Source organism: Schistocerca americana, chromosome 1 (genome assembly GCF_021461395.2).
Source record: "Schistocerca americana isolate TAMUIC-IGC-003095 chromosome 1, iqSchAmer2.1, whole genome shotgun sequence".
Classification (NCBI taxonomy): domain Eukaryota; kingdom Metazoa; phylum Arthropoda; class Insecta; order Orthoptera; family Acrididae; genus Schistocerca; species Schistocerca americana.
The window spans coordinates 1,214,489,911-1,214,507,149 of record NC_060119.1 but is presented as its reverse complement, the minus strand read 5'-3'; the positions used below and the strand labels follow the sequence as shown (position 1 = coordinate 1,214,507,149).

Below are 17,239 nucleotides of genomic sequence, written 5' to 3'. Positions count from 1 at the left end.
ATGGCTGAATTAATGCCATTTTGTTTTGTAGGCAAAAACAAAGTTTTTATTTTTCCACCTCCTGGCTGCAACACATCAGCAGTTGGATGAGCTGGACACTGATGAAGGATTAGTAATGCTTCTTCTCTCAACTTAAATGATCACCGGTGTTTTCTCACTGAGAAAAAAATCTCCTCTTGAAGCCATTTTATGAAGGTGTCACATAAGCATTCTTTGAATGCATGTAGGTGAACTGTAATGGTAACATGTATAAATGCTTGAAACATTTCAGACTCTCACTTTTGCCTGTACAAAGCAGTTTCGGCTTATGTTTACCCAATGTATCTGTTACAAAGAGAAGAGTAATTTCATATAAAGTGAAGTTTCACCACAATTATACACTTCAAGAACATTGAAATTTTGATCTACCATTAGTGTGTGTGTTTCTGGAAACTGTGAAGGAAATTCAGCACTGAAAGACCTTCTACTTCTTCAATGCTCATTGGCTACTTCCACCCAGCAAACTATCTATCAAAATCAAAGTCTTTGTTGCATGTAATCAAAGCAAAATTTTGCAACTTGAGCTTTAATAATTGGTACAGAAAGTGGAACACATTTACTTTGCCTTGTTTTATTTACTATAAATACATTCTTTGAGTCATGTGTTTGTTCATAGTTTTGTCCTTTTTATGTCCATTCTCACACTACTTTCAACTCTAGCTACAAAAGTCCTTAGTTTATTCTCATCTTTCATCCATCTCCTCATTGTTCCTTCAGGAGCATGACACTCACATGCTGGACTTGCATTTGTATCACCACTTAGTACACACTCAGTACTTTTTAGTTTCTCTCTCACATAACAGAAGTTAAAAAATGACAAAAAATGATGTAATTAAAAAAATTAAATTAATACCCAAAATGCAACATAGTTAGCCTTACACAAAAAAGAGAGCCATCATATGTACTGAAGGTAACATTTACTGTCACAAGAATTTATTTGATTAATATTGTGTATTATCTTTTCTTGCAATATAAGAGACACAGAGCTCAGTAACATTTACACTTCCAGAACAACGTTAACTTTATGTGGAACTGTAATGACTGTAAAGTGCAATTTACTACTTTTTGGAAGCATGCTGAAATTTATAGATCTTCACTAATTTCTTGGGTATTTTTTCTTCCAAATTATTTCTTAATTTTGATCAAACAAGCTCTTGCTCTTAGGCAAAGAAGAATTTATGAATGGATGCAGTGCTGGTAGAGCAAGAAATGAGGCTCTAATGAAGTAGGCATAAGAATGGGTAACCATTTTGAATAAATTAGTGATAGGAATCCAAACTGAGCTAATTAATTGTCAATATGAAAAAATATAAAAAATCCATAAAAACCCAATTTTATCTACTTTTTTTAATACCGTGGTTTTTCTCAACCCCGTAACAAGGATGCAGAATAATGCATGATGGGAATCTGGTTGTGCTCACTTCGATAATTATCAAGCATTGTTGTGTGTTCACTTTCTTGTATGTTTCGCAATGTTAATCACGAGACATGCATTCAGGTTTGTGTCCAACTACAGTCATAATGTAATGATAATAAGACAAACGAAAAGTAGCCTTCCAATTACTGTTTTCAGAGCTTGAAGGTTGCAGGTACGTATGATACTATAGAAATGCTAGATAATAGTACAGAAATGCTACATGCAGACTGTACTAAGGCCACTGTGTTACATAAAAATCTGCAGTATATCAGACTTTTACTATATTTAAAGGTTGCAGACGCAATTTTATTAAAACATTGACTTGAAACTGCAGTTCAGTAAGTTTCAAACTACACTGATTTTCAATAATTTTGTTCCTAAAGTCTGCAACATTTGTTTTAATTGAAGTCATATTTCTGGTATAATCCATGGCTGTGTTTGTCAAATATCTTCCCACTTGTCAATAATTCAATAGGAAATATTAATCACAATCAAAAGTCAATATCCGTGCGGGATTAGCCGAGCGGCCTAAGGTGCAGCTGATCCCGGCAGAGGTTCGAGTCCTCCCTCAGGCACGGGTGTGCGTGTTTGTCCTTAGATAATTTAGGTTAAGTAGTGTGTAAGCTTAGGGACTGGTGACCTTACCAGTTAAGTCCCATAATATTTCACACACATTTGAACATTTCAAAAGTCAGTAACTAGTTTTAGCAGTAGGTTGCTTTTGTATGATTAGATTAGATTAATACTTGTTCCATAGATCATGAATACGACACTTCGTAATGATGTGGAACATGTCAGGTTAATAAAAGATGTCTGTACAAGATATTACATTACACAAAATATTGCGTGACACTAATGTTTAAGTTGTTGTTTTTCTCCCCCCCCCCCCCCTCCCCCCCTTAATTTATATCTAAAACTTCAGCCAATGAGTAGAAGGAGTTGTCATCTAGAAATTCTTTTAATTTATTTTTAAATGTTAGTTGGCTATCTGTCAGGCTTTTGATGCTGTTTGGTAGGTGACCAAAGACTTTTGTGGCAGCATAATTTACCCCTTTCTGTGCCAAAGTCAGATTTAACCCTGCATAGCGAAGATCATCCTTTCTCCTGGTGTTATAGCTATGCACACTGCTATTACTTTTGAACTGGGTTGGATTATTAACAACAAATTTCATAAGTGAATATATATACTGTGAGGATCCCTAGATCCTTAAATAGATGTCTGCAGGATGACCGTGGGTGGACTCCAGCAATTCTTCTGATAACACGTTTCTGAGCAATGAATACTTTTCTACTCAACAATGAATTACCCCAGAATATGATGCCATACGAAAGCAGTGAATGAAAGTAGGCATAGTAAGCTAATTTACTGAGATTCTTTTCACCAAAATTTGCAATAACCCTAATAGCATATGTACCTGAACTCAGACGTTTCAGCAGACCATCAATGTGTTGCTTCCAGTTTAACCTCTCATCAATGGACACACCTAAAAATTTTGAAAATTCTACCTTAGTTACAGACTTCTGTTCAAAGTCTATATTTATTACTGGAGTTGTGCCATTTACTGTACGGAACTGTATATACTGTGTTTTATCAAAATTTAAAGAGAGTCCGTTTGCTGAGAACCACTTAATAATTTTTGTGAAAAACATCATTTACAATTACATCACTTAGTTCTTGGTTTTTGGATGATATTACTATACTTGTACCATCAGCAAAAAGAACTAACTTTGCATCTTCATCAATGTGGAATGGTAAGTCATTAATGTATATCAAGAACAGTAAAGGACCTAAGACCGAACCCTGTGGGACCCCATACTTGATAGCCCCCCAGTTTGAGGAATCAGCTGTTGTTTTAACATTACATGAACCACTTATTTCAACTTTCTGCATTCTTCCAGTTAAGTATGAATTAAACCATTTCTGCACTGCCCCACTCAAACCATAATGACTTAGCTTATCTAAAATAATTCCATGATTTAAACAATCAAAGGCCTTTGAGAGATCACAAAAAATACCAATGGGTGATGTCCGGTTATTCAGAGCATTTAATATTTGATCAGTGAAAGCGTATATAGCATTTTCTGTTGAAAAGCCTTTCTGAAAACCAAACTGACATTTTGTTAGTACTTTATTTTTACAAATATGGGAGGCTACTCTTGAATACATTACTTTCTCCAAAATTTTTGATAGAGCTGTCAGAAGAGAGATTGGACGGTAGTTGTTGACATCCGACGTATCCCCCTTTTTATGCAATGGTTTTACAATGGCATATTTCAGTCTATCGGGGAAAACACCCTGCTCCAAAGTGCTATTACATACATGGCTGAGAATCCTACTTATCTGTGGGGAACAAGCTTTAAGTATCTTGCTGGAAATGCCATCAATTCCGTAAGAGCTTTTACTTTTCAGTGAGTTTATTATTTTACTGATTTCAGAGGGAGAGGTTGGTGGAATTACAGTTGTTTCCAACTACACAGGTATGGCCTCTTCTATTAGTAGTCTTGCCTCTTCTAGTGAAGATCTAGATCCTATTTTCTCCACAACATTTAAAAAATGATTATTGAAAATATTTTCAATTTCTGATTGTTTGTTGGTACACTTGTCATTCAGTTTTATGGCACTAAAGTCTTCCTGTGCTCTTGGTTGCCCTGATTCCCTTTCAATAATATTCCAAATTGCTTTAATTTTATTATCAGAGTTACTGATCTCAGACATGATACACATAGTTTCTGGAGAAAAACATTACTGCAACTACTATGATTGTTGTATGTGTACACAAGCTGAACCTAATTATCACACTGGAATAAAAGCAAAGTAGCCATCACACCCAACAAAAACTGTATACCCCTATGTAAGCCTTGCCTGACAAAATTGTTAATATTTCTAAAAATTGTCAACAAAAATATCATGATATCTTTTCCACATTCTGTTAACGGTCTTGAGTTGGACAGTCACTAATAGGCAACAGTACACAGGCACAAACAGTTGTAGTTTTCTTCTCTTTGTCTGAGAAGTCATAAACTGTGAATTACAGTAGTTCATCTCTTACTTGAGCAACATACAGTACATTCAAAGAGATGCCGAGGTAAGTATGAGATGCAGCACAAAGTAAATACTGTTGAATAAATTGTATTCAATAGAGTTAAGTCTTTATCACATTCAGTTCACAATTCTAATTGTTATTGTGTTTCCTTATAGTGTATCCTCTTGTTAATTACAACGCCAAAAATGAGCAACGAACAAATTTCAAGTTTTTAAAGATGATAAAACATTTATTGAAACAAAACACCTTTATAATTGTACAGGAACCAACCATGTGGATGTTGTTCAGTGACAGCATCTTCACAGGTGACCTGTACTTTCAGTACACCACCTGCATCACTGTCAAATATGACAGAAAGAATTGAGGAACACTCCACAGAAGCGAGAGTGCTTGTGTGGCCTTCCAAGTAACCCATTCTCACTCCTACTGGGCATATCTGGAACACCACCGAATGAGATATGTACACTTTGGGTCCAACTATGACCTATCTCCACATACTGTGGGCAGCACTAAAATTATAATTGATCAGCATGGTTCCCAGATGCCTTCAGTGACTTGTGGAGTTCATATTATTATGCATAATCACCCTCATCAGGGTGAGAGCAGTAGATTTCGCTAAACCTTTTTGTTATTTTCCTATTTCATACTTAAAACTATAATATATGCCCTTACACTGTACTCATTTTAAGGCTTGATTATACAGGGTTGCCTGCTGTTACACATTTTCTGGTTTAGACAGTATGTCACCTGCAAGGTAATTGGCAAAAAAGTTACATTGCTCGAAAAGTACTTGTAATTTTGTACATTCCTGAGGGTAAGAGTAGTGGAAGTTCTGTACTTATCTTTTAGTAAATAATTTCGGAATAAAGGAGACCACTCACATAACAGTAGAAGTGTGGAATCACTGACAGGCAGTGATATGTAACAAACCAGTTTAGGAAGTATATTGTACTGACTGATACCACAACTCTTAGTTTAAGGGCAAGTTACCATCCAGATTCCAATTTAACAAGACAATTATAATGTCAGTACCCGTAATCTCTACCTTGTGGATGATATAAAATGTAAATTGTTATGAATGTCTTGAAATTATTGTTTTCTGTTCTAATTATTATATAATGAAATCATGTAATGCACTGCTGCTAAATTTTTGTATGTTAGCCACAATACTGAAAACAGAGTTGGGGGTCAGCCATGGTGGCCGAGCGGTTCTAGGCGCTTCAGTCCGGAACCGCGCTGCTGCTATGGTCGCAGGTTTGAATCCTGCCTCGGGCATGGATGTGTGTGATGTCCTTAGGTTAGTTAGGTTTACTTAGTTCTAAGTTTATGGGACGTATGAGCTCAGATGTTAAGTCCCATAGTTCTTCAGAGCCATTTGAACAGAGTTGGGAACAACTCATAAAGTGCTATTATCCATCTGTACAACAATACGTATGTTATTTTGAAGAGAAACTCTGAAAGGTCCCCCCCCCCCCCCATGTATATTGCCGCAGCGTAGTTTGCTAATTTGCCGATAGTCAGTGCTAGTCACAAACATGGCGAGTTCAGGTGCAGAACGAGCTTTCTGTATGTTGGAGTTCGACAAAAACAAGTGTGCTACAGCTGTTCAATGGATGTTTAGAACCAAGTACGGTAAGAAGCTATTAACAAGGAAGATCGTTTAGCACTGGCACAACAAACTTGTTACGACAGGTTGCCTGTGCCCGGCAAAGAGGAGGAGATATCCCAGTGTGAGTGAAGTGAATGTGGAGTCCGTACAAGGGACATTCATAAGGAGTCCAAAGAAACTGGTGCATCGTGCATCCCGTGAACTCAAAATGGCTCCAATGACAGTGTGGAAAATCCTGTGACAGAAGCTGTCTATGAAACCATTCAAATTGGAGCTAGTGCAGAAGCTCAATGACGACGACAAAGACAAGTGATTTGAGTTTTGTTCGCAGTTGCAACAACTGAATGAGGATGGGGATGGCATTGTTGATAGCTTAATTTTTAACGATGAAGTCACTTTTCACACTAATTTGAAACTGAACAGGCATAGTTGTCGAAACTGGGGTACAAATCATCCACACGAATGCATTGAATTTGAGTGTGATTCCTCGAAGGTAAATGTTTTTTGTGCCTTGTCACGTCGAAAACTGTACGGGCCATTCTTCTTCACCGAGAGCACTGTCACTGAATATGCCTACTAAGACATGTTGGAGCAATGGCTGATGCCTCAAATGCGATCAGACTCTCCGTTTATCTTTCAGCAGGATGGGGCTCCACCCCATTTTCATTGTGAAGTTCATGGGTACTTGAACATAGAGCTGCCACATCAATGGATTGGCTGTGCTACAGAAAGGGACAACTGTTTCAAAAAGAATTACTTGATGTGCAGTTTAATGAGTACAGAAAATGGACAGAGAGAAAATCGAAGAAAGGCAAAAGTAATGAGAAGTAGCAGAAATGACAACAGTGAGAGAAACTTAACATCAGGATTGATGGTCACGAAGTAGATGAAGTTAAGGAATTCTACTACCTAGGCAGCAAAATAACCCATAACAGATGGTGCAAGGAGGACATCAGCAGCATACTAGCACTGGCAAAAAGGGCATTCCTGGCCAAAATAGGTCTACGATATCAAACATAGGCCTTAAATTGAGGAAGACATTTCTGAGAATGTACGTTTGGAGCACAGCATTGTACGTTAGTGAAAAATGGACTATGGGAAAACTGGAACAAAAGAGAATTGAAGTATTTGATATGTGGTACTACAGACGAATGTTGAAAATTAGGTAGACTGATAAGGTAAGAAATGAGCTGGTCCTACGCAGAATTAGAGAGGAAAGGAATATGTGGAAAACACTGAGAAGGAGAAGGGACAGGATGATAGGACATCTGTTAAGGCATCAGGGAATGACATCCTTGATGTTACAGGGATCTGTAGAGGACAAAAACTGTATAGGAAGACAGAGATTGAAATACAGTCAGCAAATAATTGAGGATGTAGGTTGTGAGTGCTACTCTGAGACGTTTAACGTCTGGAGATTTTTTACACCAGCCCCATGGAGAGCCTTTATGCGGAGACTGCTGAACTCCACTGTCCAAATGGCGAGCTGTCCTACTGAGTTGTTACTCTAGTCATCTGTCTTCCATGCCTGCTCATCCGACTCATGCCTTTTTTTTGACGCCTCCTTGGAATTAGGGTATGTAGGCCACCCTTCCTCTCTACTACCACCAGGAGTCCGCTTCCATCAACTGCTAAATTCTCTTTCCTTCCACTTTCCTAAAACTTTCTTGATAAATGGGGGTAGGGCACAACCTTGGCTTTGTCCCCAGACGTGCCTGCTCCATGACCTTTGTCAGTTTCCCAAGCATAGTCCCCCCCCCCCCCCCCCCCCCGTAGTTTATCATTGGACATTAGCTGTTCTATGCGCACAAATGGAGGATGCCACATCTATTTACACAGGGGCACTGAAGCAAAAGGTGTCTCACCATCCGTGGTTGAGAGCAGCGGGGACAAAGCAGGGGAGGATTTCCACTTGAAAGATGTCGATGGCTAAAAAGACAGCGCTCTATCTGGAGCCTAGTTAAAGTTACCTCCTCCTGATGATGAGGCCAGGAGGAAGAGGTCCAAGCACAGGGAAGAGGTTTTATGTCCCATAATTTATTATCGGTAAGGATAGACCAACGTGTGTGTCATAAAAGAGCTACACGACGAAATAAAACGCTCTGCAGATTAGCTAAGGGAACCATTGCTGCTGATTTAACATTCGGTTTTTTATCCTTCCCTAAGCCACAGAATAGGTGCTTATGAGCGTAGCAGTTTTGTGCCAAAAAAAAAAAAAATAAAATAAAATAAAAAAAATAAAATAAAAAAAATAATAAAAAAAAGGGGGGGAGGAGAAGAAGAAGAAGAAGAAGCTACTCTGAGATGAAGAAGCCATAATGTAAGAATTTTGGAGTCACAAATTCCTGGCATCATTGTCGAACATGAAAGAGAATCACTAAAACTAAATGTATTTTGTGCCATTTCTGTTCACAAAGTTTATGGACATTTCTCTTTTGTGGAGCTAACTGTGACAGGAATGTCGTACCTGGACATGCTGCAAAATTGCTTGTTTCCTCAACTTCACAAAGATTCCAATGATTTCATTTTTATGCCTGATGGTGCCCCGCCTCACTTTCACCTTGATATGTGGCATTATCTTAACAACACCGTCCCACAATATTGGACTGGAAGAGTTGGACAGCAACTGTATTCGGCCTTCCTGTCACCAGACCTCGTACTTCGCCTTTTTTTTTTCTGTGGGGGTACAGAAAAGACAGAGTCTTCTTTGCCCCACATATGGCAGCTGCTCTTCAAGAACTGGGAAATAGAATTGTTGAAGCTGTGATTCAGTAAATAGGGACCTTTTGATTTGTGAGTGGAATGAAATGGACTACCATATGTAAACCTGTTCTTTCTTTCTGAATCGCTCTGTATCCCCAATTCACATCTTCTGTGACTTATTGAAAGCATTTTATTGTGTCAGTCATTATATTCTATTAGACACGTTAAGTTTCTATGGAATACATAGTTCAACAAATGCCTGGTTTAGTTCTTATTTAAGATACAGAATGCAGAAAGTTTCCATGGGCTTTTGAGTAATACAAAGAGCGACATCCCATCATCTGCACGGGATTTTTTTTTTTTTTGGGGGGGGGGGGGGGGGGGGGGGGACAGTTCACCTAGTTTTGTACTGTCAACAGTATTGCCTCTCCTATTAAGCTAGTGCACCAACAAGAAATAATAAACAGGATACACAATTATATGTTCTTAGGTGTGCATATTCATGAACACTTAAACTTGAAAAAATCATATAGTTGACCGGCAGAAAGGATGCGGAAGTCAATAAGTTAACATATTTTGCTTATCTTCAATCATTTATGTCTTATTGGATAATATTCTGGGTTAATTCCTCACTTAGGCAAAAAGCATTCACTGCACAAATGACAGTAATTAGAATTATGAGTGATGTTCACACAAGTACATGTTGAATGTATCTCTCTAAGCAGCTGGCAATATTAACCACAGTTTCACAGTACATTTGTTTACTTATGAAATATATTACCAACAATTCAAGTTTAAGACTAACAGAGATATTCACATATACAACACAAGAAGCAAAAATGAGCTGCATTATTCTTTAATGAATCTAACTTTGTTACAGAAGGGGTGAAATAAGCAGCTATAAACTCATTGACAAACTAAGCGTGGAATTAAAATGTATGCCAAACAGCAAAAATGTTTTCAAATGAAGATTAAAGAGATTTGTCCTAAACAACTTTTTATATACCACAGAGAAGTCCTTGAGTAAATAAAATTAGTCTTTAACAAAGCTGTAAATGGCCAGCATGCAGCCATATAAAATAATTTTTTACTTAATGTAACTGGATAGATTAAAAATCTGCTCACCACGTGACATCTGGCAGAAGGGTTGAAGGGGAAGGAATAGGGGTGAAGGAAAAGGACTGCGAAGGTTTAGGAAAAGGAGTAGAGTCCAGAAAAGCCACCGTGGTTCTGGGTGATTTTTCTGAACTCTACCCCTTTTCCTAAATCTCATCAGTCCTTTCCCTAGGAGAAGGGATAGTGTTGTAAAGTTGGGAGGAGAGAAGAGGACACCTTTCTGGCAGAGCGTGCAGTGACTAGATTGCCAACAGGCACAGCGTCAGGAGGCTGCAGGGCAGGGAGTTGGAGGTGGAACGGAGCGAGAAAGGAGGGAAGTGAAGAAAGATGGGCGGGTGTATTGGAAGAGGATGGCACACAAAGAGGCTGGGAGACAAGAACAGGGAGGAGATGACAGGACAGAGGGAATGGAAACTGCTAGGTGGAGGATGTGGGGACAGTATGTTACTATAGGTTGAGGCCAGTATAATTTCAGGAGAGGAGAATGTGTTGTAACTGTAACTCCCATCTGAGAAGATGATGGTAGAGGGGAGGCTCCAGATGGCTCAGATAGTGAAGCAGCCAACACAATCAAGTGTTTCATGTTAAGTTGCATTTTGTGCCACAAGGTGGTCTACATTGCTGGGCCACAGTTTGGTAGTGGCTATTCATCCTGGTGGACAGTTGACTGGTAGTCACAACAACATAAAAAGCTATGCAATGATTGCAACAGAGCTGGTACCTGACATGGTTGCTTTGGCATGTGGCCCGGCATCTGATGGTGTAGAATAAGCCTATAATGGGACTGTGTATGTGGATAGGGCAGATCTTGCACTTGGGTCTTCTACAAGGATATGGTCCTTGTGGCAAGGTGTTGGGATTAGGAATGGCATAGCAATAGATGATGTGGAGGTTAGGTGGGTGGTGGAACACCACTTTAGGAGGGGTGGGAAGGGTCTCTGGTTGGATGTCCTTCATTTCAGGGCACGATGATAGGTAATCAAAGCCCTGGCAAAGGATGTGCTTCAGTTGTTCCATCCAGGATGGCATGGCCCAAAAAGTGGGCACTCCTTTGTGGCTGGTTCTTGGGGGTGGTGGAAGAATTGCAGGTGTGAAGGGAAATGGTATGGGAGATCTGTTTGCTGACTAGGTCTGGGGGATAGTGCCTGTATGTGCAGGTCTTGGTGTCACACACAGCATACTGGGCAAGGGAGTTCTTTGTCACTGTAGGTACGTCATCCCAAGTTGGCCAGACTGTATGGAAGGGATTTTTTGGTGTGGAAGTGATGATACCGGGAGAAATACTAAAATGCTTGAACCACAATGGAATAAGAGAAATATTGAGGTTATGTAATAAAATATATGACAGTGGTGAATGGCCTGAGGACTTTTTGACAACAGTAATGATTCCATTGCCGAAAAAACAAGGAACCAAGAAATGCAGCGAGCACAGGACAATCAGCCTCATTTCACATGCAGCCAAAGTGATGTTAAGAATAATTAATAAAAGACTTGAAAAAGTAATAGAGGAGAATCTCGGCGAGGAGCAGTTTGGCTTTAGACGGAATACGGGCACCAGAGATGCAATAGGGCTCCTACGAATATTGGGAGAAAGGTTTATTGAAAAAGGAAGAGACCTATATATGTGCTTCATCGATTTAGAAAAGGCATTTGACAATGTGGTTTGGGACAAGCTGGCGACTATTATGAGGGAAAAGAGAGTGGACTGGAAAACCAGAAGACTTATAAACTCATTGTACCTTAATCAAAAAGTTTCAGTTAAAGTGAGAGGAGAAAGTACGAACTGGATCAGACTAGGGAAAGGAGTAAGACAAGGATGCTGTTTATCACCTACTCTTTTCAACCTGTACTTGGAAAATATGATTGACCAATGCTCATTAGATGACAAAGGAGTAGAAATTGGAGGAAGAAGAGTAGGGTGCTTGAGATTTGCTGATGACATGGTCCTTCTAGCCACAGGGGAAAAAGAATTACAGGATTTGGTGGACACCATTGCAACTAACGGAAAAAAATATGGAATGAAAATTAACACAAATAAAACAAAAGTATTGGCAATAGGAGGAAATAAGGAACTAAAAATTGTGCTGAATGGAGAAAAACTAGAACAGGTGCAAAATTTTAAGTATCTTGGAAGCAGGATAGACACCGACTGGAAGTGCACCACAGAAATTAAAACAAGGATAGCAATGGCAAAAGAGGCGTTTTATAAGAAAAGGAGAATCTTCTGCAGCGGTATGGACAGAGAACTCAGAAAGAGACTCACAAAATGTCTTGTATGGAGTGTTGTTCTATATGGCGCTGAAACATGGACTATGAGGAAAAAAGACAGAGAAAGGCTGGAGGCTTTTGAGATCTGGACATGGCGGAAGATGGAAGGAATAAGTTGGATGGACAGAGTAAAAAATGAAGAGGTACTGAGAAGAGTGGGAGAGAAAAGGCAGTTACTAGATGTAATAAAGAGAAGAAAAAGAAATTGGATTGGGCATATATTAAGAAAGAATGACGGACTGATAAAAACAGTTTTAGAAGGGAAAAGAAAGCGAGGAAGGAAGAGATTCCAGATACTGGATGACATGATGGACGGTACAACATACAGCAGCCTTAAGAAGGAAGCAATGGATCGCAGAAAATGGAGAGGCAAAGGACCTGCTAATATAGCAGATAACTGATGATGATGATGAAGTGATGATGGCTATCAAAATGCAGGTATTGTTGGTGGGTTTAATGTGGACCAAGATGTGGATGGAGCCATCAGAGAGGAGGAGGTCAACATCCATGAAGGTAGCACACTGGGTTGAGGAGGACCAGATGAAGGGGACGGGAGATACGGTGCTGAGGTTTTGAAGGAATGAAGGCAGGGCATATTTACCCTGAGTCCAGATCATGAAGATGTCATCACTGAACCTGAACCACACTAGGGGTCTAAGGTTTTGGGAGGCTAGGAAAGTCTCCTCTAGATGGCCCATAAACAGGTTTCCATATGAGGGTGCCAGGTGGGTGCCCATGCCTGTACCATGGATTTGTCTCTACACCTTCCCTTCCAAGGACAAGTAGTTGTGAGTTGGTATAAAGTTAGAAATTTCACTTTTGCTGGCTTAAAAAAAATGAAAAGGCTGTATTCAAGCATCTTCTAAGAAGAAGCATGTGACTGCAAATAATATATTGTTGTCCAAGTAACAGTTTGGGTTCCTTATGGCTTCCAATATAGAGAAGGCTATTTACACATACAGTGAGAATGTACTTAATTAATTAGGTAACAATTTAGAGGCTAGTGGCATTTGCTGTGACTTGTCGAAAGCCTTTGACTGTGCGAATCACAGCATTCTCTTGAGTAAATTAGAATATTATGGTGTCACCAACAGTGCTGTGAAATGGTTCGAGTCTTACCTAACTAACAGGAAACAAAGAGTGTTGTGAAAGATCTATGGGGTACGCACTCAGTCTTCATCTGATTAAAAATTTATAATATGTGGTGTTCCTCAAGGTTCCATCCTGGATCCTTTGCTTTCTATTGTGTACATAAGTGACCTCTTGTCTGTTACATTGCCAGATGCTAAGTTTGTTTTGTTTACACATTATACAAACATTGCAAGAAATAGCAAGTCAAGTACAGATACAGAAATGGGTGCTAATCAAGTTTTCACTAACATTAATAAATGGTAAAAAGCTAATTCACTGTCATTAAAATTTGGAAAGACCCACTGTACGCAGTTCAACACCTGTAAGATGATATAAAGGAATTTATGAATATAAAATCAACTGACATTAATTTTTAAGGTTTTCATTATGTGATGTCATTCACTGTAATTATTTATTATTTTATTGTTACTGCTATCATTTCTAGGTTCTATTTGGAATATGTAATACTCACTAAGTTTTAAGGTACTATTGAAGGAAAATGTAATATGCTATCAATGTAAAATGCCTATTCCACCTCAGGTGGTCAATGGTAAATACAAAATCTAATCTGAATTACGAATTCCAGGCTCATATACAGAGAAGAGATGTCCTCTTAACAAGTAGTCTGATCTCCACGTCCCTTACTTATGATCCAAAAGCTTGTGATTCCTCCTCCATTTTTATTCATTACTTGAATACTTCATCCACTTGCAAGCAGATCCAATAAGGCAGTAACATAAAAATTATTTATTTACATAATACAAAAGAACTTTATAAAATTTTACCTGCTTAAAGGAGATTATTTGTCATACATAATTAGCCGTTATCTTTCTCACTGGCTAATTTGTTATTGACCATTTCTTTAAACTGACTTAAGATTCTGTTCTCACGTTTCTGTCTTTCTTCCTTACTAAACATGGCAAGTGCTCGTTTCTCATCTGCTGAATATATCTGATTCTCCTTACGTATACGCACAGCTTCCATACGTCGATGTCTGAAATATAAAGACGGTTAAATGCATATACTGCCCAGTACAAGATAATGTCAGACTTGCTATAGACTGCACAGGAAAACAAGCTTATACTAGGTAGAGGAAAGACAAGGCACACATGACTGGTATGAAAAAAAATGTATCAGATTAACAAATATGTATCAGATTAACAAAATTAACAAATTATCTGGGCAATAAATGAAGAAATACACTGATGGGAAAAGAAACTGCAACACTAAGAAGGAGTTGTGTGACATAAACGAAAGTTGGTAGACTTGTCTCTACATCTGCAAGACAAGTGTATTCAAATTTCGTGTCGTTCACATTAGAGTGGCGCTAGTAGCACCTCTATGTGGATGCAACTCAGGTTTGCTTTAAATACATGCTGTAGTGGTCATGAGCATTAGTTACCTTTCAGGCTACACATGGTGAGTTGATGTTTGATAAAAATGCCTTTAAGGCAACAAAGATACCATTATGAATACCTCACTAAGTTTGAACGGGGTCATGTAAAAGGGCTATGAGTCACTGGATGTTCCTTCTGCGATACTGCAGATATACTTGACGGTAGTGTAGCTACTGTACACAATTGCTGGCAGTGGTTGTCACGGGAATGAATGGTCACAAGAATACCACGCTCTGGATGGCCATGTGGCACTACCGAGAGGGGAGACCATTGTGTTCGGCAACTGACTCTGGTGCACTGTACAGAATCTGCAGCAGCAATCTGATGAGCAGTTGGCTCACAGTGACACAACAAACTGCTACAAATCAGTTACTTCAAGGACAGCTCCGAGCCAGATGCCCTGTAGCAAGCATTCCACTGACCCCAAACCACTGCCATTTACAACTTCAGCGGTGTCAAGTGAGAATTCATTGGAGGGCAGGGCAGAAGTCAGTTGCATTTTCTGATGAAAGCTGGTGCTGACTCGGTGTCAGTGATGGCCATGTGTTGGTTAGGAGGCAGCCAGTTGAGGGCCTGCAACCTACCTGTCTGCATTCTAGACACTCTGGACCTACATCTCGAGTTACGTTCGGTGGCATGATTTCATATGACAGCAGTGGCATGATTTCATATGACAGCAGGAGCACTGTCATGATTATCCCACACACCCTGAATGCAAAACTGTGCGTCACCCGGTAATTCAATCTACTGTGCTGCCATTAATGAACAGCATTCCAGGGGGTGTTTTCCAACAGGATAATGCCTGCCCACATACTGCTATTGTACCGCAATATACTTTACAGTGTGTCAACAGGATCCCTTGGCCTGCTCGATCACCATTTCTGCCTTAAATTGAGCATATATGGGACACCATCGGATGTCAACTCCAGCGTCATCTACAACTAGCATTAACCATCCCTGTATTGATTGTCAGAGTGCAACAGGCATGAAACTCCATCTTGCAAAATGACATCTGTCACTTGTACAACACAATCCGTACACATTAGCACCCAACATTCTGGCAGTTACACAGGTTATTAATGTACCAGCATTTCACATATGCAATTGGCGTATCTTGCTTACATTAACCTGTGATCTTGCAGTGTTAAGACATTTAATATGTTACCTAGACAAATGTATTCCCAAAATTCCATTACTCTACATTAATTATTTTTTGCTGTTGCAATTTTTTTCTATCAGTGTGCACACATTTAATATTTGATGAAGCAGTTTCAGCCATACTTTATTATATTAAATATTGGAATGTAAGAAAAATCTTAGAAATATGAATAAAATATTTTGAGACTGAACTGTTTTTAATTTACTTCTATGTATGGTCGATATGATAAAAGGGATTGAATACCCAGGTGTATGATATATAGGACAAAGAAGTAGAAAGTACAGAAAAAATTGGTCATTTGATAACACCACATATGTGCCAAGATACGTGTACTGAAGAACAACAACAACAACACAATTAAGTAAAACAGAAGAATAGGTCACGAGGTAATTTCAACCTCGCAACCAATGGGAGGATTAGGTCCATGTCTGGTGGATATTTGCAGAATGTAGCACATGTCAAACAGGCTGGATAGTGACCCTTCACATCCTCTAAACAGCTACTGCTCAAGCAACTAATCTCTCGAAGCCAAAAAGAGGAAAGAAAGGGCTCCTAATTATGGGAGATTAGATGTCTAATGTACTTTCTTAGAGATAAAAAGTATCATGGGAGGGAATGGAACTGGCATGTAATTGTTATACATTTCAGAAGGAATTATTCACCGAGTAGAGTGCCATCTTGAGAGCAAAAGAAAGGATGGGGTGCAGACAGTTGTACATATTGTTTTATCACATATAATCTGAACCCACTGTTCCAGAGACTGGCAAATATGATGAAACAACTAGCCTCATTCTGGCAGTTTCAAGATGGGTGGCAGTCTACTGTACTGTCTTCAGGATGATCTGGGCTGAACTATAGGATGGAGAATTTTAGGTTCCTATCAATAGCTCAGGTGTGCACTAGACATCAGGGCTAGCCTATTAAGTGGCAGACAATGTGTATAGTGACCATAGGGATTTTTTAGTTAACAAAATTGTGAGAACCCTAAATAAACTCACATGACTCCGTAAATCAAATAAAGAATCAAATCACACATTAGATGAACAGCAATGTCATGAACATAGATGACAAGTGCCAAATTTTTCATAGAACACAGAACTCTTCCAAAAAAAAGTATGTGCACCTTAATTATACCTGAGTTGACAGAAATCAGAGGTACAAAGCTTAAAATTTTGTTAATGAGATTTGAATATGTATTTGGACAGCAAACAAAAACATTAGGTCTGTTCAGGTAAGAATTGAATCTGACATAATTTATTTGGACTTAATAAGGGGTCAAGATTTGCTCAGATTAGTAATTAGATGCTTTAGTAATCAACAGATTTAACTACAACTTGAAATCTTTCAAAGACGTTC

General features: G+C 38.9%; 1 protein-coding gene across 1 annotated transcript in view; it reads right to left on the bottom strand.

Moving 5' to 3' along the window:
- The window catches only part of LOC124619861 (NKAP family protein CG6066), a 71,065-nt gene that overhangs the window by 2,677 nt on the left and 51,149 nt on the right, over positions 1 to 17,239 (bottom strand). Inside the window, exon 5 of the mRNA XM_047146482.1 lies at positions 14,113 to 14,321. Within this exon, the coding sequence (XP_047002438.1) occupies positions 14,144 to 14,321 (178 nt within the window). The 3' untranslated portion in view covers positions 14,113 to 14,143. The remainder of the gene's footprint in view (positions 1 to 14,112; positions 14,322 to 17,239) is intronic.